A 22064-nucleotide genomic window follows, 5' to 3' on the forward strand; every position below is an offset into this window, starting at 1 on the left:
CTTTTCCTTATGTTTTTAATATTTAACGGCAGGATTGGTAAAGTCCACAGTGAAGTAAAGTTGAGCTGTTTTCAGCCTGTCACTGACGGATCCAAGTGGATTATTTTTGAGTCAGGCTCACAGTCACTGGTGTCCATGGTGGTTGGGGTCGTACTACATTCATCAAACTCTCTAGCAAACTCCCAGAACTTGTCTCTTACGTCTCTGTTCTCAATGCACAGCGCCCCGCCTCGTCTCTGATACTGGGTTTGAGCCCTGTTGACATCAGCTATACAGGTCCATTCACTGTTGGATTCACTGTTGGTCACACACCACTTTGAATGGTCCTTTGTAGGACTCCATGTACTAGCAGGACCCAGAACCTTTTTTATAGTTTTAATGTTGTACACATGATTGGGGCCTGAGCAGTCAGAATCGGCCCGATCTTTCTGGCAGCCCCACGTCTGCACATACACATGACTCTGAACTGCCTGGGCAATAGTGTGGTACAGGTCTCCATCTGCAAAAGGATCAAGGAGCATTTAAAGCATTTCCTGTCTTTTTGAAACATTGAACATTTTAAAACCCGTTTACACTCACACTCTCTTCTCAGACACTGCATTTCAGCCATTGATGAAGACATAACGTCAGTAACAAAGTGAATAACAGTACGTGGATTTCAGATATGCAGCAGCTGTCGGCAGCTATAGGCAGCATAAATATCATCGCCTAAATTTCTATTTGGATGTAAATACATATATGTCAACTGGCATTGAGCTAGGCTGATCCTAAAACCTGTCCTCTCTTTAAAGATTCCAAGTCATCCATTCTCATCCCCAATGATATTTGTCTGGTTTAAGACCAGACAAATATCACTGTAACCATTAAAAGCTTAACCAACAAAAACGGGTGTTATGGCAGCCAACTAGGGGGCTCCACTCACATCCAGGTTGCTGGGAGGTTTGTTGTCAAGTGTGTGGCGCAAAGTTATGTGGAGACGGATAAAGTCGGAGTGAAAAGCTGGAGTTCCTGTGTCGTCTGTGCCATACCTCCACAGTGTAATTTAAAGGATGATTATTACTTTAACCTTTAAACATGCAGACATCTCACCTGGCTCTTGCAACTGTTGTTTAGCAATGCTATAAAACCTCAGACCTCCTCTTGATGTGAGTGTTTGGTAATCACTCGATGGGGGAACTTCAACCCATTTTGTTGCATCTATGAGCTCTTGATGGAAATCATCTGGAATATCATGTTCAAATGGAAAAGCTCTGATGTACTGCAGATGTTTACCTGGAAAAAGTTAAACAAGATCTTTACTGTGAGGTTTAGATCAGCCTCTGGGCTTTAAATTGTGAAATGTCCAGAGTTCGAACTGAGCTTTTTACCGATCTGTATGAACTGGTTATAGTTGAAAGTTACACAGATGAACGTCTGAGCAAGTTGTAATCCAGATTCAGGCCAGAAATTGTTTTGGTCTCTTCTGAAGGGGAATTGAGGTGTGCTGTGCAAGAGCCAGACCCCAGGTCTGTCTCTTTCCACCATGATCACCCCTGTGGACAGTAAACAGTTACAGTGCTGGTCATAAAATAAGGAATAGGATGCATTTTATTCAAAGCACTTTAATCCTTTCACTGCCTTCATAATAATGATTCAGTCATTTTATAAGATCAATAGTCTAACAAACTTTTTCCAGTGTTTGTTTTATATGTTTGACAATGTGTTGTCTGTAAAAAGAAGCTTTCTTTACCTTTACTGTGGCCAAATGTGGTATGTGAGGAACATCCTGGAGGTTGATCACTGTAGCTGATGAATCCAAAGTTTGGCAGCTGTAAATCATACAAAAAAAAAAGAAATAATCTGCATTAACACTTTCACGAGACTTCCTCGGCCTACATGACAGCACAGTCTCATAGACGTTTGTGAAATGGTGAAAACACTGAATCTAATCTAATTCCTGCTTCTGGATGTGGATTTTTTTCTCCTGGTAATAAAAATTCCTCAGTTGCCTGAAGCTGTCTCATGTGATGCGCTTTTGCCTCTTCGACTAAAGTGGGCATGTTGTTTTTTTCACTTGTCCACTGACAGCACTACCCAGCCATTGTTTTTCTTCAATCCCTTGCATGCGCTTGTAATAGTTTCAACTGGATATGTCAGAACTACTGTTAAGCACCTACAATTTAAGCAAATCATTATTTCTCTCCATTTCATGGAGCTAAAATGAAAAATCATGATAAAACAGCATTCACACTTTAAATCTGCACGTGTACCTGTATTGAGTGTTTCCAGCATATGCATTAAATGATGTGTTTTGGTAGAGGACCATTACTGGACCAAACTAATGGTCTCACCATGTTTCTAATTTTCTTCAAGATTGGTCTCAGGGTGTGGGCCAAGGCACCAGATGGATCTTTGAGGTTCTTGTAGTCGGGTCTATTGTGCATGTAGGACTTGCTGTTTGCTGAATCAATGTACAAGTAGTTCATCTTGTTGTTATATCTTCTAGGGTTAGATCTAGGGATAATCTCTCCAGGTGCTTTGTAAATGATGAACCTGATGAGAAACAAACAAAACATGACATGAAAAGAAACAAACTCCAAAGTGAAAATGTTAACCTGTTAGATGCACCGGTTCACCCAACATCAGCCTACGCAGAGGTTTGATCAAAAACCCCTTCGTATCATATTTTGATGCTCTCCGTACACTCTTAGTGGCATTTTCCAACATGAGGAAGAATGAAAACTTCTTATTGGGAGGTAAAAAATTAAGCCACATACAGTCGGGCAAAAAAGCATTTAGTCAGCCACCAGATGTGCAAGTTCTCCCACTTAAAAAGATGAGAGAGGCCTGTAATTTTCATCTTGGATATACCTCAACTATGAGAGACAAAATGAGAAAAGAAAATCCAAAAAAAATCACATTGTCTGATTGAGGTGGGGGTGTGGTCTCTGGCCTGCTGCAGTATGGTGAGCTCTCAGGGCAGCGTTGAGGTGGCAGAGGAATTAGGTGTGGACTAAAATTAATCATGCTCTTTCTGCTCTATTTATGTACAGTGATGAAGGAGGTGAGGAGAAGAGTGTGAGGAGTCGTGAGAGCAGGGGATGCTCCTGGAGTAGGGATGGGTACCGGTATCCGGTGCCATGATGGCACTGGTTCTGACATAAACAGTAGTAACCAGACCGAAAAGCAGCGCACATTTCGGTGCTTTATTTCGGTGCTTTTTTTTCCTGAGCTGTGATACACTTTAGATTCTAGCCAATCATTTTACGTTTCCGAGGATAGTAGGCGGGTCCAGGTACGTACGTTCTTTTAGAGCAGAGCTACAGATTAAAAATGCCCAAGGCGAAGCGGTCAAAAGTCTGGCTGTACTTCACAGCAAAAGATGCAAACTCAGCAGCAACAAGTGCTTTAAGCTGATACTGTGATACTGTCAAAGGAGGTAACACCTCGAATCCGATGAATCACCTGGCGACGCATAGCATCCCCCAAGAACCCGAAGAGGAGAGTCCTGGCCCCTAGCCCTGCCAGTGTAGCAGAAATGATGAGGATGATGATGCAGCAGCAGCCATTCTTCTCTGCGTGAGTAGCTTAATGTTGTTCGTGTGTAATTTACGTTGAGTAGGCTAACCACGTTATTACATTAATGCATGTAAGGTGAACTAGCAAACATCATCATAGCTACATGCGGCTGTCTTCTTGTTTGATGCCAGATGCTCCCTTCACCCTGGCCAAAAAGGCTAAAATGACCAAAGAAAAAGTGGAAAACGGTTAAACATGAGAGGTTTTTGGACAAAGTTTGTGTTTTTTTCCATTGTTTAAGCACTGCTTCCAGCCTAGAGTGATACCATATATGCCCCATAGCTGCAGAAAAGGCTAACATTGTTATCTTTTTACAAAAAAACAGCTGAACATGAGAGGTTTTTGGACAAAGTTGGTGTTCTCCATTCTTTAAGCACCGGTTTGAGCACCGTTTAAGCACCGGCACTGTTTCAGAAGTACCGGTTTGGCACCGGTATCGGATAAAACCTAAACGATACCCATCCCTATCCTGGAGTTACCTGTGCTGTCACGTTGAAAAGTGAAACAGCTGAAAGTCGCAAAGAGTTGTGAGCACAGAAATCCTGTGTGTGTGTGTGTGTGTGTGTGTGTGTGTGTGTGTGTGTGTGTGTGTGTGTGTGTGTGTGTGTGTGTGTGTGTGTGTGGAGTCCGTGCCACACCAATTACTAAAGAATTTTTTGCTAATTATGGTGGAAAATAAGTATTTGATCAGTAAGAAAAGTTAATCACAAAACTTGGTTATATACCATTTGTTTTCAATGACAGAGGTCAGGAGGGGAAATCTGAACTGTGTATAATGTGCCATAGCCCCGTCCCCCAGGGCATGAAGCAGGCATGGAGGAGATCCAGGCCCCAGACATCCAGAGGCCCCAGAGTATAAGAGCCCAAGGAGGACCACTGGAGGGGCATCGTGCCACCCTCATGGGAAGGGGTGAGGATCCCCAGACGAGGCGTCACCCAGTAGCCACCGAGCAGAAGCTAGAGGGGGCTGCACCGGCGTGCCCGCTGGCTCTGCCGGCAGCCAGCTGTGCCAGAGTGAACCGAGCCGCAGGCCCAGAGGCCGGAGGCCCGAGGGCCCCCCGCACCCCGGAGGAGGCCTGACCGAGCAACAGGCGCCAGGCCCCGCCAAGTAGCCACCGGGAGTGAGCCGGTACATACCTGAGTGCCCAGCCCCGGACACCAAGAACCACCAATGCACCGACCCCTGAGGGCATCAGTCACCGGCAGGGAGTGTGGTGAGGGGAGATAGGGGAGAGACCTGACATATAGACACAGACACAAACATGCATTCCCACCCTCATGCACACATATACAAACACTCAGCACTCACCCAACGTAAGGATTGACATAAATAGACATTTACACACAATCACACTCCCCAAACATACTCTTTACCCCGGGTGTTGTTCTAAAGTGCATTTAAAACAAGGGAGAGCATGGTGCTGCTGCCAGAGAGCAGCAGGTGTTAGCACGGCCCCTCCCGAGAACCCTCAGTGTCTACATGGATTTAAAATTGAGAGGTGGGCACCAGCGCCAGAGGTAGGTTTGAGTACACAGACCGTCCACTGGACGCCATTAACGTGCCCACCCTCAAGGCCCTATATATATGTGTGTGTTATGAGAGTGTGAGTATTGTGAATGTCTAAGTTGTGAGATAAAATTGAGGCACAGGTGGCCAGAAGGGGACAGGGGGGGAAGGGTCTCCCCTGCACCCTTGTGACACACCCGCACCCCAAGGCCCTACCTGTGTGGGTGAGTGTGGTGGAGCGGGAAGAGGGAGGTAGCCGGGGATGGGGAGGAAAAGGAGGGAGGGGACAGTTGAGATGACATCATACAATCTAGTAAGAGTGGTTAGTTGCCTGGATCCAGCCACTCTTGCTAGATTGTATGATGTCATCTCAACAAGGACAAATTAAGTTGCTGAATTTCATGCAGATGCTACATAATTTAATTACGTTCACCATAGAAACATGGAATTATTTAGTTCAAATTACAAGTTTGGATCTTATGCATGTAACAACCATCCAATTTCATTTTTTTTGAGTGCATCTTTTGCTCGTTTCTCCTCCTCTTCTTTTCTCTTTTTTCTAAACTGAGGACCTGATGGCTTTGAACTTTTCTTGTCCATCTTCCACTGGTTTTAATTTTGCCCTCCAGTATGAACACCCATCCCCTACAACCTACACCTTAGTTCACAGATTCACTTTGTCTATGGTTTATTTCTGGGATTTCACACAACCCAGGATTCAAATCATGAATACATGATGGACTTGGATTTACATCATTATGAATGAAATGTGCTCTATTTGGAAGCAGGCCCCCCTCCCCTTTCGACGGGTTGTGTGAGACTTTAAATCATCAAACTGTAAATTTTAAATTTTAAATTGTTATTGATCCTTTACCCCGAGTCCTAAAGTGTATATTTATTTTCTTACTCTTCTTATATTTATTGTTTGTTTACTTGCACTGCTGTAACTGGAGCCTCGTCGTCTCGTCTCTATATGCTGGACTGTCTGTAGCGGAGATGACAATAAAGTTTACTTTGACTTCAGCAGCGAGCAGGCGCACCGAGGGCTCTCGCGCTCACTTTTCGCGTACAGAATTTCTAAAAAACATCGGTGCAAATTATAAGTCTGTATCATGATGTCTGGTGTTTTCGTGTTTGTTGGTTTGTTTTTATTTTTGTTTTACTTTGGTTGGTTATTAGACGCCGCTCCAGCCACCAGTGAATCCCCCCCCCCTCCTCCCTGTACCGCCAGCAGCAGGCACACCTCGCAAACGGAGGGCGCCCTTACTCCCAGCAAACGGGTGATAGAAAACCGATCGGTGCCTATGCCATTCCCAATATGCGCTGGCTGACGTCGGGGCAGCATGAGTACGAGCAATTTTTTTTTTTGCCGATGCCCGTGATGCCGCCCCCCACCACGATGCCGCCCCGGGCAACCGCCCGTGTCGCCCGTATCAAAAACCGCTACTGGCTGTGCTCAGTCGCCTAGTGCCTGAGCTCGGATCATACCAAAATTAGGGGGAATTTACGACTGTGCGCTATGTGCTTCGAATATTGTGTGTAGGTTTTGTTTTATACAGTTGTCAGTCAGGCATCCAACTATGAAACAAATTACAATCCAAAAGACCCCGGGCTTCTGAAAAAAGCAGAGTAATGTTTTCCACGTCTCACAAGTGCAGATCGCGGCAGGTATAATGATGGAGTTGAGCAGACGAATCTTCGTCATCAGGTCGGTCTTTGGAGTGAAGCAGATCAGCTGCTGGAAGACCGCACCCACGTTCACAATCCGACATACAACATAATGATCAGTATCTCCGTCGCATGCAAGGATGCTGCCCAGGTTGGGGAATTGGTTAACCTCCTCCAGAGATGGGATCCTGTGCCGTCATGTAACCAATTCTCATAACCTTGATCTGGTTCCCGCTAATCCACAAGCCCACTTTGGCTGCCTCTTGCTCCAAGTTTTCATGTCACGGTCTTCATATTCTTCCAGATATCAGCAAACAAAGCGATGTCATCCGCAAAGCTGAGGTCCGTCAGGCATGTTGGTGGATGCCAAGGTATCCCAAAGTCATCTTGGTCCATGAATATGGAACGCCAGGACTGCCATAATGAATTAATTAAATACACCATTAAATAATTAATTAAATGTGGCAATAATTAATTAAAAATTGGAATTAATTAATTAAATAAATAGTTATGACACATGTAATTAATTAATTATTGACACATTTAATTAATTATTTAATGATATATTTATTTATTTCATTTTGGCAGTCCTGGCGCCTGGCTCTCATCATGAAATAATTTTATCTGTCAGCCTCACCCATCAAACTCAGGGGGCGGGGTTAACGCTGATCGAGTCAAAACCATTGCTTTGGCCTGGTGGCCATTGTTTCTAGCACACAACAACCGGCATGTGGAAGCTAACAGAACTGAGCTTTGAAAAACCCTGTTTGTGTGTCACCAAATACCGTTTTAATATTTTTTTAGCCGAGAATGTAGTGGTTTAATCTTCATGTGTCTGGTCGGTTTGTCAAGATACAGCCTCTTTGCAAAAGTGCTTCGATGATTTCGGAGATGTCTGCCCAGTCTCACGGCAAAGCGTGGGATAGACCCGCTCGCCTCGCAAGCAATCCCACCGACAAAGCGCAGGCCCCGGTACACAGCTGTAGTAACCCCCGCTGACTTCTTTTACTGAGGTTATATTTATCGGTGTTTTATTTCCTGAAGTTCTTATGTGTCCTACGTGTTTCAGTCGCCAATTCTGAATTATAACTAAGATTAAAAACATGTTTAAGGAGGAGAGAGAGCAAATAAATCTGTTTAACATCTGATCTTTGGGTTTTTGTTCAGTAATCAGCGTGACCTGTGTATAAACGCATAAAAGAGATAACGTTGGTGTTTCCGTCATGTAGTAACTGCTGGCTTTAACTGTACAAAGGTTGTTCGACACTATGAAACACATACAGACTTCATGATGTTCGGCTAATATTTTTATTGTGAATATTAATCATGCTGACCTCGCTCTGTACACCACGCAGCGAGGTCAGCATATCCACGATATCCTCAGCTCCATGAGTTAACACAGAGTTTCCCAGCTAACTATCTAACTGCCAACTATTCCAGAGACGTGAAAATATACAGCATAAAGAAAAGTGTAAGAGACCCAGCAGCAGATTAGAATAACAGTTATACATTTAATAAATCACCAAATGAATCCAAGAAACGAGCAAACCTGTTCCGACAATTTGAGTTTGTATTCCCTCAGCTGCAGACTCGCTGCTGTTTAAATGTTTGAAAAGGAAGATTAGATATAAACAAACGTCAAACATAGACTCAGTCTGCCTTCACATTTGATATGAGGCCAGCACGTATAGTGGCCTCAGCAGGCTATTACTGAAATACACGTGCTATATCATAAACTATGATATAAACAGGGAGGTCCTATTAACATGTTTAGTTTTAAAGGACACCTTCCTGCCTTTAGTCTCATTCATGAGCAGTATTAGTTTTCTTCTAACATCCAGAAGTCTGCACAATGTGTTTCATAGTTTGTAACAAGCCTTTGACAGGTAAACATAACATGACCGAAAAAGCAAAAAAAAAAAAAGAAAAAAGAGAGAGAGTGTTGAGATAAGAAGAGAAAATGCTCTCAATTATGGAGACAGGCAAATGGTTCATTTATGTTTGATGTGTGTTTATTCCTCCCTAAATATCGTCGGTGAAGTTCGCCATGCACGTCAGATTTTCCTGCGCATTTTTATACGTCTGCCAACAGAGAGAGAGAAAAAAATCACATTCTAACAGACAGCTGGTGCTTAGAATACAGTTGAATAACTATTAAAAAACAGATGATATTTAGATGATAGTTCAGTCTAACACATGTGCCAGTGAGCCATTAAACGTCTGTGAAACTATGCAGTTATGAAACGTAACTTTAACCTCAGCCAAACCGATTTGCTCAGTTGTAAATAAAACAGCGAAGTAAACGTGACCCGACAGACAGAACCTGAGTGAATGAAGTCCAGCGTTTAACCACTGAGATTTAAAACTCAGCTGAGGTTTCAAAGCTGTGTGCCGGTGATTGGACATCAGCCGCCGATGAAGCTGTTCGCCTATAAAGTGCTCTGTAAGGAAACAAGCTCCAGCAGCTCTGCGCTCGGGGAAAACACTATATTTACTTATCTTGTGCAGAAAAATGCGCTGACATTGCGTTATATCGAGCACCGGCTGCCCAGTTAAACTGTGACTATCACCAGGTAACTAGGCGTGTTTCTTGAATTAGCAGCAGGTGTTAAACAGCTGACAGATGAGGAGGAGGATGCATGCAGGTAAACTGAGGGTCTGTTGAGCTGATCGCTGGTTTCGTGAGAAAAATGTCAGCTCGTTCTTTATGTTACAGAAGCACAGAGACACAAGACCAGGCGGAAAGAGACGATCGTTCAGTGAAAATGAGAATCTGCGAATGCAACATGTGGAACACGGAGAGTGGAATATGTAAACAAACCGGTTAACGTAACCCCCTCGGTGCACTCTGCATGCTAACTGTTAGCAGAGCTAGTGAAATCTCTGAAAACATCTGAGCACTTTTGCAAACATGTTCTATGTTGACAACCTGACCAGACATACGTCGCGACATTCGCGGCTAAAACACCGTTAAAAGTGTAGCTGGTGACAGAAAAACGGGGTATTTTAAAACTACACCACCACCATTGCTGCCTGTGATTTGATCTGCATTCTGGGATAACTGGCTGCCCCAAGTCTACACAAGCAATCGATTATCTAGGATCGACCTGTTTTGACTTACTTTGCACGGCAACCAATCAAATGTTAGAGAAGCTGCATGGGCAGCGTTAACCCCGCCTCCTGAGTTTGATGGGTGAGGCTGACAGATAAAATTATTTCATGATGAGAGCCAGGCGTCAGGACTGCCAAAATGAAATAATTAAATACACCATTAAATAATTAATTAAATGTGTCAATAATTAATTAATTACATGTGTCATAACTATTTATTTAGGCAAGGCAAGGCAAGGCAAGGCAAGGCAAGGCAAGTTTATTTGTATAGCACAATTCAACAACAAGGTGATTCAAAGTGCTTTACAGAGACATTAGAAACAAGAACAAATAAAAAGCATGATTTAAAATTGATTAAAACAAGCAAATAACCTAACTAACTAATTAACAAACAAACAAACAAACAAACAAAACAGTATATAAAATCAAAACAGATAAAATCAGAACAGTAGATAAAATCAGTAGTTAAATGTAAGTTTTGAAATTTAAGCTTAAAGTGTGGATTTGGTGCTTTATTCAAATGCAGCTGAGAACAGGTGAGTCTTCAACCTGGATTTAAATAAACTGAGTGTTTCAGCTGATCTGAGGCTTTCTGGGAGTTTGTTCCAGATATAAGGAGCATAAAAGCTGAATGCAGCTTCTCCGTGTCTGGTTCTGACTCTGGGAACTGATAAAAGACCGGATCCAGATGACCTGAGGGATCTGGATGGTTCATACTGGGTCAGGAGGTCATTGATGTATTTTGGTCCTAAACCATTCAGAGCTTTATAGGCCAGCATCAGGACTTTAAAGTCTATCCTCTGACGGACAGGCAGCCAGTGTAAAGACCTCAGAGCTGGACTGATGTGGTCCACTTTTTTGGTCTTAGTGAGGACTCGAGCAGCAGAGTTCTGAATGAGCTGTAGTTGTCTGACTGATTTTTTAGGTAGACCTGTAAAGATGCTGTTACAGTAATCAAGCCTACTAAAGATGAAAGCATGGACTAGTTTTTCCAGGTCCTGTTGGGACATCAGATCTTTTATCCTTGATATATTCTTGGGGTGATAGTAAGCTGACTTTGTTATTGTCTTAATGTGTTTTTCTAAGTTTAGGTCTGCATCCATCACTACACCCAAATTTCTCGCCTGGTTTGTGGTTTTTAGGTGTATAGATTGAAGTTCTCTGGTGACCTGTAATCGTTTTTCTTTGGCGCCAAAGACTATTACCTCAGTTTGTTTTTGTTTAGCTGGAGAAAATTGTGGCACAACCAGTCATTGATTTCCTCAATGCATTTACCAAGAGCCTGTACAGGGCCTCGGTCTCCTGGTGACATTGTGATATATATTTGTGTGTCATCTGCATAGCTGTGATAGTTTATTTTGTTGTTGTTTATAATCTGTGCCAGTGGGAGCATGTAGATGTTAAACAGAAGGGGTCCCAAGATGGAACCTTGGGGAACTCCACATGTGATACTTGTCTGCTCAGATGTGAAGTTACCTATTGATACAAAGTATTTCCTGTTTTCTACGTATGTTTTGAACCAGTTTAGTACAGTTCCTGAAAGACCTGCCCAGTTCTCCAGTCGTTTGAGTAATATGTTGTGGTCAACTGTATCAAATGCTGCACTGAGATCCAGTAAAACTAGGACTGACATTTTTCCACTGTCTGTATTCATACATATGTCATTGAACACTTTGGTCAGAGCGGTTTCAGTGCTGTGGTTCTGTCTAAAACCTGACTGGAAGGCATCGTAGCAATTATTCTGTTTTAAGAAGTAACTGAGCTGTTGAGAAACTGCTTTTTCAATGATCTTACTTAAAAACGGGAGATTTGAGATCGGCCTGTAGTTGTTCATTTGTGTCTTGTCAAGATTGTCCTTTTTCAGTATAGGTTTGATTACAGCAGTTTTTAGTGATTCTGGAAACACACCTGATAATAAAGAAAAGTTGACGATCTGTAACAGGTCTGACTCTAAAGTCTTTGAGACCTTTTTGAAAAAACTTGTTGGCAGGACATCTAAACAGCAGGAGGAGGAGTTCAGTTGACCTAAGATGTCCTCCAGGTCTTTGCTGTTAATAGGTTGAAACTGTTTCATGGTGTTTAAACAGTTTTTTGGTGGACACAGTACATATCCTGGATCTGCTGTTGATGTACCAATTGCTTGTCTAATTTTTTGGATTTTTTCAGTGAAGAATTTGGCAAAGTCATTGCAGGCCATGGTCGAATGAAGTTCAGCTGCCACTGGCACAGGAGGGTTTGTTAGCCTGTCAACTGTAGAAAATAAGACCCGAGCATTATGGCTGTTTTTAGTGATGATGTCAGAGAAGTAGGACCTTCTTGCACTCCTCAGTTGTAAATTATAATTGTGAAGTTTCTCTTTATAGATGTCATAATGAACCTGGAGGTTTGTTTTTCTCCATCTGCGCTCAGCTTTCCTACACTCTCTTTTTTCATTTTTCACCAGTGTGGAGTTTCTCCATGGAGACTTTTTCCTTCCAGAGATAACCTTCACCTTAATGGGAGCAATAGTGTCCATTACATTTAACATGTTAGCATTGAAGCTATTGACGAGCTCATTGACTGAACCTTTGGACAGGTCAGGTGTTAATGGGAAGACCTGGTTAAAAATTGCACTACTGTGTTCAGTTATACACCGTTTTGTGATCACTGTTGTTGATATATTTGTGTGGGCTGAGATTTTACTTTCAAAGAAAACACAGTAATGATCAGACACGCCCACATCAGACACAGTAACCTCTGAAATGCTCAGGCCTTTGGAGATCAGTAGGTCAAGAGTGTGTCCTCTATTATGTGTGGCCTCTGTTACATGCTGAGTCAGCCCAAAGTTGCCCAGAGTGTTACTCAGGTCTTTAGTCCCTTTGTCCTGAGGGTTGTCCACATGAATGTTAAAATCCCCAGCAATAATTACACAGTCAAAATCAACACAGATCACAGACAGCAGTTCACCGAGGTCATTAAAAAAGTCTGTGCAGTATTTGGGAGGCCTGTAAACATTAAGAAACACAACTTTGGATGGGGCCTTCAGCTGTAAAGCCACATATTCAAAAGACTGAAAACTTCCAGGAGATAGCTGCTTACATTGAAATGATTCATTAAATAAGACAGCAACCCCTCCTCCTCTCCTGCTCGCCCTGACCTCACTGATAAAACTGTAGTTAGGAGGGGTCGTCTCGATGAGAACAGCTCCACTGTTACTTTGGTCCAACCAAGTTTCAGTTAAAAACATAAAATCAAGGCTGTGCTCAGTGATTAAATCATTAATTAAAAATGTTTTCCCAGCTAGAGATCTAATGTTTAATAAAGCCAACTTAAGTGTTTTAGAGGTATTACTTGTCCCCTCGTGTTTGGGAGCAGTCTGTGGCACACAAGGTATGTTTACTATGTTTAAAGATCTTTTAGAGTGCAGCTCTCTGTGTTTTGACCAGGCCACATGTCTCCTGTCACCTAAAAGTACAGAAATTTTAAAACCTTCTAGTAAACAGGGTCCCAGCTTCTCCTGGGAAAAGTCATCACTGCCATAATCCTCACAGCCCGGACCCTTCACACATCACACATCAGACTGCGGAGACAGGGCATGAAGAGGAACTAAGGGGGGCGAGGCTGGGCAATGTGACTTCGATTGCTCTGTTGAGGGTGGGGCTCGATGGCGAACCTTTGGCCGCTCTGGTGGGGGGTTTATGGGGGACAAAAAGGGATTGGGACGGGGGGTAGATCTGAGCCCAGCATTGACCCGCTCCATCATCTCCTCAGTGAATTTCAGGTGTGGGGAGGAGGGAGAAAGGGAGGGGGAGGAGGGTGATGGCCTGTCAGGGGTTTGGGGGACTGGGGAAGGTCGTGGTCCCTTGTCCTGGTCGTTGGTGTTGTTGAGAGAGTTGGAGGCAAATAGGGACCCCTCTTCTTGCCTTAGATGTCTCTCCTTTCTGAGGCTCTTCCTCAGATGCCATGGATGTCTCTCCTTTCTGAGGCTCTTCCCGGGTGGGGGCAAATGGAGCTCCTCCTCAAGGTTTCTGCTGGGCTTTGTCTGTTCTTGGAGTACTGTTTGTTCCTCTTTATGAGATAACTCCTCGTTTATCTCAGCCTTGGCACCAAGCACAGATGGATTATTAATTAATTAATTCCAATTTTAATTAATTATTGCCACATTTAATTAATTATTTAATGGTGTATTTAATTAATTCATTATGGCAGTCCTGGCGTTCCATACATGACAGTCCGCATGATAATAATAATAATAATAATAATAATAATAATAATAATAATAATAATAATACATTATATTTGAGGGTGCCTTTCTGAAACCCAAGTTCACCTTACAAAGAGAAAAATGTATCAATATAGCAGTAGATTAAAAATAGATTAAAATAAATTAAAATAGCAAAACAATAAACAATAAACAAGATTTGACAACATCTGTATTAAAGTGAGTAAGCCATACAAGTATGTTTTGAGCTGTGACTTAAATAAGGGAAGAGAATCTAGGGGGACACTGATTCAGGGTCTCTTTGAAGTGTTCCACCCCTGACACAACAAATCCAGTAAACGTGTTTTTATGGTTTGGTGTAGTAATCTGTCCTCATCTCTTTTTATTTAAATGTTTTTTTTCTCTGTACTTTATGTTTATTTTATGGGTAAAAGTCCTGTCAGCCTTCTGCTGAGATCTGTTCTGTTCTAATAAACCCAAATTTCAGGAACACCTTTGGAGCTGTTCAGTTTAGCACCACTTAGCAGTCAACAAATGTTGTCTGAAGGTAAAGACCCTACAGTGTTAATCTAGCACACATGCTCAGTCTGATTTCATTTGGGAATAAAAGGTGAGTTTAAAAAAAAAAACTTTGACCATAACTGACTACATATACTGTATCATCAGCTCAGCAACCACAAGGCAGCGATCCTACCTTAAAGCCACTCTGGATGTTATTATGTCTATAGTATATTATTTTTATTATATTGGTAAATGTTGGGATTGTCAGGTATCCTGTTTGAAGAAAACACGTCGCAGCCACTTAAATGAATGTATATCAACGTATTCACATGAAGAAACATTTATTTCAAGGAACATAAAAATGCTCAAATTTTAAAGATGACTTATTTTGTTCACGTGTTAGCTGTTTACTCGTTTTATGACGAGGTGGATGTTGTCGTTAGTATCCCAGATATCAAATACTGATTGAAACAAAGTTAAATCAGTATCAGGCAATTCTGTTGAATCAACACTGAAATCTGATATCTGCAACTCAAGAACTATATAAGGATATTTAACATTAATTGTACAAATGTTGCTGTTTACAAAGCACAGATTATTTTAAGAAGTTTACATTTAAGAATTTGTGAGCAAATGGTGCATTAGGTTGTAATTGTGTGGAAATATGTGTTTAAGGATATAAAGACGTACATTTAATGAGTTACAGTAAAAAGAAGTCCCTCTAAATGTTAACATAAACGGAAAATATCCGTCAATGGTACCAAAATATAACGTGAATTTAACATCCGTAGCCGATATCGGGCTTAATTTGATTTTGGGGGACGTACGTTGGAAATGCCAGTTTTGGCACTATTTAGGAACAGCTTTCAGATACATAAAGTTGCCTCTGATGTCGCTGCTGATGTGACGTTAAATATGAGGAAAGCAAAGAGGGAAACCTTTACGATGTGTTTTAAACGCAGAGGAACAGGGCTGCTTATGCGCCATAATCACCACAAATGATGCCATAACACCTAAGCGTGAGCAGCGTGTGGCAAAGCAGCATTCATATTACGTTTAAGAATATGTGAAACAGACGTTTTTGCATGCACATCCACTTTGGTGGTCCACCGTCAGCCCTCCTCAGTGCGTCTGCGCTCTCCCCCCCATTCTTTCCTCCTCTCGCTCTGTTGCTCAGGCGCTGTTCTCTACCTAACAGCAAGCGGAGAGAAACACACAGAACCGCGCTCCCAGCAGCTCACCAGCAGCTCACCAGCAGGTATAAAGGGTCGCGCTGGAGGGAGCATCGGGTCCCCGTGCTGAACACTGAGCGGTTGTTGCATACTGCTATACACAGCGGTATGGAGCGCTCCTGATTCCAGCAGGACGCCTGGAGGAGCGCAGCCATTCTTTCCTCGTTACATCTCGGATCTGTTTGGACGTTCAGAGGCCGACCATGTCTGTACGAGAGAAGAGGATCCAGACTAAAGACAGTGTTAGCCTGCTGCCCTGCTTCTATTTCGTAGAGGTGAGTCAGGCTTTGCTTTGTACCTCCATCAAACGCCTGCTACAGCGAGGATGTCATTTGATTTGATCGTATTTATATCAGAGCTGCATTATTATACACGAGCCTCTATTAGTAGGTGCGTTATATGAAGCTATATAAAAATAGATAATTCTAATTGGTCAGCATTAAAATGCAATAGCCTGTGATGAGCAAATGGCGCGCACGTTTTCATCGAGATTTTCATCCACTTAAAGTATGTGATAAAGCACAGCATCCCCCCTTTACCCCCTCTGCTTGTGCTCAGCACAGCCACCTGTTCTCATTATCAAAATAGGTCAAGTAAAAGCCAATGGGCTGCTGCTTTTTTCTATTTTTTAAGTAGCTGTGCAGCTGCAGCTATTGAATTTTATATTTCTAATATGTATGATATTAGCTGCTCACACAGTAAAACGCTGACATCTCAACAATCATCCGTGGTAATACACACAATATCACAACGTAGCATCATTTCTTAATTTATTTTTAATTTTTTCTGCTTTCTGTTGGATCCAATAGAAAGCAAAATGCAAACCACGAAAACAAATGTTTTTAAATTAGGGGAGACCGGGGATAGTTGTAACACTTCCAATTTCTCCAATCAGGGCTAAGTTTCAAATGATGTGACTCATCCTGTGCATGCCTAACTCAGTTCTGCTATTACATGTGAAAAATCAGCACATTTTGTCCAACACAGACAATTTAACATGAAAAAAAGTAATTTGTATGCCAAAAAGTAAGTTTTTCTACTTTATTTCAATGTGTAATAGCATTATCTGCTTTGCAGTTAAACTCATCAAACTTAAATTGTGTTATTTGTATGTCTATGGGGATATATTCTGTGTAGGTCTTTAGTGCTAATGTTTTAGCCGTTGGCTGTAATGTTAGCTAGTTCATGGCTATAGGAGTCTGGGTCAGTTGTAACAATAATGTATGTTACAACTTACCGCACTATTACTTTAACTTATATTAAACAAGTTGGGGCAACGACATCAGCAGAGAGAGGTTCACTGGTCGCTTTTGTATATGCGGTTAATGCCATTGGCAACACAATTCCTCCACTGTTTGTGTTCCCACACATACATTATGCAGACCACTGTGTCAGAGATGGACCAGTAGGAAGTACTGGTAGTGGAAATAAATCAGGATGGGTGCAAGAAACAGATTTCCTCATCTTTCTGAAGCACTTTGCAAACCTCACCAAGGTAAGCCATGATAAAAAGTAATGGAATTGCGATGTTGGTGAACAAATACATTTTTCCAGCTTCATTGTTATGTTCAAAATTGGTGCAAGAGTTGTAGGTTATAATGCCCACTGAGCCAATGAGGCCAAACTCAAGGAAGACCAACCAAAATTAAGGAAATATTCAGTTGCAGAAAATTCCATAATTTCTCTTTTTTGGGGGGTTGGAATATGTTCAAAGTTAGATTTCTGCATTCTGTCACACACACACACACACACACACACACACACACACACACACACACACACACACACACACACACACACACACACACACACACACACAGCTACATAAATGGCTCTAAGTGCATTCATGTGTTGAATAAACAAAGATTACATGTTAATGTTTTGTTAGTACCCTTATTTCATTGTGTTACATTTTACCCCAGGATATGTTACAACTAACCCAGACTATGGGGTCAATTGTAACATTTCACTCTTTGTGCTTGAGACCATACCATGCAATGGGTAATTGTGCTGCAGAGAAAATAGCTGCACTATTTAATAGCAGAGACATGTAAATACTTTGCATTACATTTTGAATCCACTACCTTAAACGATCTCCAATTTACAGACAGAAATGTCAAAAATGTTACAACTATCCCCGATCTCCCCTACATTTTAAGTGTTTGGGTTCATGAACATCAGTTATGAGACCTCAACATTTCTGAAATATGTATCATTCAAAAAGCAAAAATCACATATCATAATCATCAGATTTTGCAGAAATCATTGCACAGTCTCACATTCAGCTGCTGTTTTTAGCCCAACTTAGAATCGTCCATCTGCTATTCGTTTTTCCAGCCAACCCCCAAAATACAAAATGAAAACACGCTGGTTTTAACTCCTTCTCAATTTAAAACATTTTAGTTGCTGGATAGTTTTTAGGCTGTGAGTATACATCTAAGGGAATCATTAGACGTATAATATACCCTAAACCAAAAAGACCTTTGTCTAAGGACCTGGAATTAGTCTCCTGCCTACTGTAACAAAAGGAGATCAGAGTCAAAATTTCAAGTTGCAGGGTCTACACAAAAATGCTTTAAGCAGAATATTATGGAAAAAGTATGTAAGTGCATGTTAGGAAGCTGTAAAGTTTAGTCAGTAAAAAGAAAGTACACCTGCCAATTGTAAGTCTTTTCTTCTCAGGAATAATACCACGATCTGAAGCACACTGGCATCAGATAATGGAAAGAATCAAAATATTACGAGGTTAGTTCAGGCCTCAAACGCTGTGGTGAGGAGTCAAGAAAGCTGTGGATAAACTAGAGACCTCAATGAACCGAAGCAATGTTTTAAAGAACAGTGGATCAAAATGAGTGTTGCTCACTATGTGTTTATACTCCTCTCTGCATTTAATTATTAGTTTAATTAATTATTAGTTACTATTAACCTCTGTCTCTCTTCCACAGCAGGTCTTTATCCTGTCTTCCTTCTCTCACCCCAACCAATCACAGCCCCTCCCTGAGCCTGGTTCTGCTGGAGGTTTCTTCCTGTTAAAAGGGAGTTTTTCCTTCCCACTGTTGCCAAAGTGCTGCACATAGGGGGTCATATGATTGTTGGGCTTTCTCTGTTCTCTTTGTATTATTGGAGGGTCTTTGCCTTACAATATAAGGCGACTGTTGTTATAATTTGGCACTGTATATATAACATTAAAATGAACTGAATAGAAAACAACTACTTGAAAGGAAGAGTTCTGCAAGCTGCTGGATTATGGTGTATTGAGTTGTTCACACAGTCCCCTGCATTGTGTCTTAGTTTTTGTTAAAATGACACAGTGTAATTTCACTTGTGTTGTTGTTCTCAGGTTGTATTTACCTAATCTATCAAATTTTGTAATTTCTTGTTATGTCCTGATAGTAAAACCTTAGAACTCAAAGGGGGTGCACTTTCTTTTTTACCATTTTTAGGTGACAAATTAGTGCATTTAGTGCAGCCATGACAGAAGCAGATGAAGGCCAACAGTGTAGCGGTGCATTTTTATTTTCACACACATTTATATCAGGAAAATCAGGTTAAAAGGTCGGTTACAAGATAATGAAAATGAACTGATGATTTCAAACACTGAAGCGCTGCATGCAGCTTCTGTTGGCCGTTGCTCATTCCCCCACTGCTATCTTTATGCATGCCCTAATTCACTGCTGGCCTTTGGCTCTACAGTTATACAGCATTATGTATAATATATGACTCCATTTAATACTGTGTGATAGGTATTTCTGGAATGACTGCAACATTTCCATGAACGTCTCTCTCAGCAGTGACATTGTCAGGGGATTCCCTGGATTTTGTTTTGGGAATCTTTCATTCACACAGCAGTGCGACCTCACTGCAGTTAATGTGGCAGAACAGTGAAAGTCAGCCTCGAGCTTTTTAGAATCACTGAAGCAGCTCACTGAAGGATTTTTGCTTTTCTATTTTTGCAAACAGCAGGAGGCTTAAAGTAGGTCAGTGCTGAAAGTTTACTGTGCCCAAAGAACAAAGTCCCTCGTACTTATTGTTGTGGTGAGAATGATGTGTACACCGATCATGGGCATGCATGTCATGTTAATGTGAGCTTCACATGATTTCTTTGAAGTCTTGTCTTTGCAGGGTGGACTGATTGTTCAGCATTCACCTTTAATACTTAAAACAACAACAATTGAAAGCACAAGTTTTAGTTAATGTTGGAGTTTCTCTAATTCACATATGCTCAAAAGCTTAAAACATCTAGCTGTTGATTTGAGGTGAAGTTGAAGAATTTGGAGGCAGTCCTCCTCCTCCTGTTTACTTTGTGCAATGTACCAGTACCACTGGGAGCAAACAGCCCCAGAGCATGATCCTACTGGGAGCAAAACAGTAAGTGAGTTAAACGTATTTATATGTCATTAAAGTTACAATACAACCAGAAATATAAATAATAATATAAAACAATGAGAAAATTAATTAAAAGCTTGTTTGCATAGAAATGTCTTCAGCTGCTTTTTAAAGAGTCGATGGAGTCTGTACAGCCTAAAGACAACAGAGCTCCACAGCCTTGGTGCCCAGGACCAACAGTGACCTCTGACCTGACGACCTAAGTGCTCAGGATGAAGTTTCAGCAGGTCAGAGATAAACTGGGGAGCCTCACCGTGCAGAGCTCTAAAAGATAAAACTACAATTTTAAAATGAAACCTAAAATTTACTGACAACCAATGAAGAGAAGCCAAAACTGGATTCTGGAGCGTTCTGTACAGTCTGAAGGCGATCCAAAGCTGATTTGAAACAAGTAAAAAGACCACTACAATAATCCAAACGAGAAGAAATAAAAGCAGGTTCTGCCTTTGACACCAGCAGTCTGAGTTTAGAAATGTTTCTTGGATGAAAAAAACAGTTGTTTGGAGTGTTTGTCAAGCGACATTGAACTGTCAAATATAACACTCAAATATAACACTCAAATTTCTGAGACAGCCAGAGCATGCTCGGCAGCTGGAACAGTTTTCTTAGGTTTCAAAGCCTCGCTTTTACTCCTCTCGCCGTTGTGGCCACGTAGCTCAATTCTCGTCTCATCGTTAGAACTGCAAATGTTCAGTTGAGCTTTGGAGGAGTGGATTTTGGAGCAGTTTGCAGTTTGACCCTGGAAAAGGTGTGCTTATGTACATTTGTCTGAACTCATTATGTTGGAATCTGCAGTTGTTTAGGAAGAGTTTCAAGAGACCTACCAACTAGTGTAAATTTGTAATTCTGCTTCTTTGACTTGACTTTTGTTGTGAATACCAGTCAGTCCAATGACTGTTGTTAAATCCTTGCTACGCTGCAAAGAGAAACGAGTAGTTGTGGTAAATAATGAGCAGTTAATAGACTTTGGTCAAGTTAGAAGACACCGTAGATCCTTTAGCACCACTTACTGAAAGGCTTGAATGCATGTATATATTTGTATGTATACTTCTGACCCTGTGTGGATTAGATCAGTAGTCCCCAACCTTTTTTGCACCACAGACCGGTTTATGTCTGACAATATTTTCACGCACCGCCCTTTAAGGTGTCGCAGATAAGTACAACAAAATAAAACCAAAAAAAAGAAGAAGATTTATTCATAACAGACGGGAAAAGACCCAGGGACACCGAGTTAATGATAAAAGCCCTGAAAACCATATTTCACACCGAAGCCTCAGCTCTCGCGGCCCGGTACTAAATGGCTCACGGACCAGGACCGGTCCGTGGCCCGGGGGTTGGGGACCGCTGGATTAGAATAAATCTAAAATAAAGTGAACCTTGTTCACCCACTTTCTTTTTGAACATGAATATTGTACAATCATTCTACCCCAGGAAAAAACATTTGAGGGGCAGACAGTAAGCAGGGCATTACTGCTAATCGAGTGAGTCAGTTTTGTGCAATTATAAGAGACTCACAGTTCATCTGCAGCTCTGGAGGCTTTGCTGCAGATTTTCTCTGTGTAAAACAAACGGTGGTGGATCAGGTGCTCTGATGAAGGAGTCCTGTTAGCGTTAGTCAAGGTTTTAATGGTGAGCACAGTAACAGTGCGACTGCTTTGGAGGCTAGAAACATGTTTTCTTCACTCTGCTTGAGATCACGGTCTCAGTAATGGCTCCGCCTCTTCGTTCTTCACGGTGCGTAAACAAACGCCGACTCCATGTTAAACTGTGAAAGTGTCATCACGTCTGCTGCTGTTGTGTTATCAGTGTTTCTGTTTAAAACTGGCGCGTCACAGAGCCGTGCCTTCAGTGAAGCATCGAAGAAAAGAATTTGTGTCGAGAATTTTTTATTATCAAATTA

General features: G+C 41.7%; 2 protein-coding genes across 2 annotated transcripts in view; one reads left to right on the plus strand and one right to left on the minus strand.

Moving 5' to 3' along the window:
* Positions 1–71: 71 nt before the first annotated feature.
* On the minus strand, positions 72–15933 carry LOC147321406 (plancitoxin-1-like). The gene is made up of 6 exons (XM_086305314.1): positions 15788–15933; positions 2331–2532; positions 1730–1808; positions 1368–1532; positions 1090–1272; positions 72–499 (listed from the first exon to the last, which is right to left on the minus strand). Exons 1-6 carry the CDS (start codon positions 15931–15933, stop codon positions 72–74), a joined length of 1203 nt encoding a protein of 400 aa, XP_086161440.1.
* plppr4b (phospholipid phosphatase related 4b) overlaps positions 15673–22064 on the plus strand; it is a 55197-nt gene continuing 48805 nt past the window's right edge. The window contains exon 1 of the mRNA XM_086305332.1: positions 15673–16053. Coding sequence (XP_086161458.1) covers positions 15982–16053 — 72 coding nt within the window. The 5' untranslated portion in view covers positions 15673–15981. The remainder of the gene's footprint in view (positions 16054–22064) is intronic.

Source organism: Aulonocara sp. 'chitande type north' Nkhata Bay, linkage group LG9 (assembly GCF_057382095.1).
Source record: "Aulonocara sp. 'chitande type north' Nkhata Bay isolate Kocher_YH1m ecotype deep benthic linkage group LG9, A_spYH_male_GT1.1, whole genome shotgun sequence".
NCBI lineage: Eukaryota > Metazoa > Chordata > Actinopteri > Cichliformes > Cichlidae > Aulonocara > Aulonocara sp. 'chitande type north' Nkhata Bay.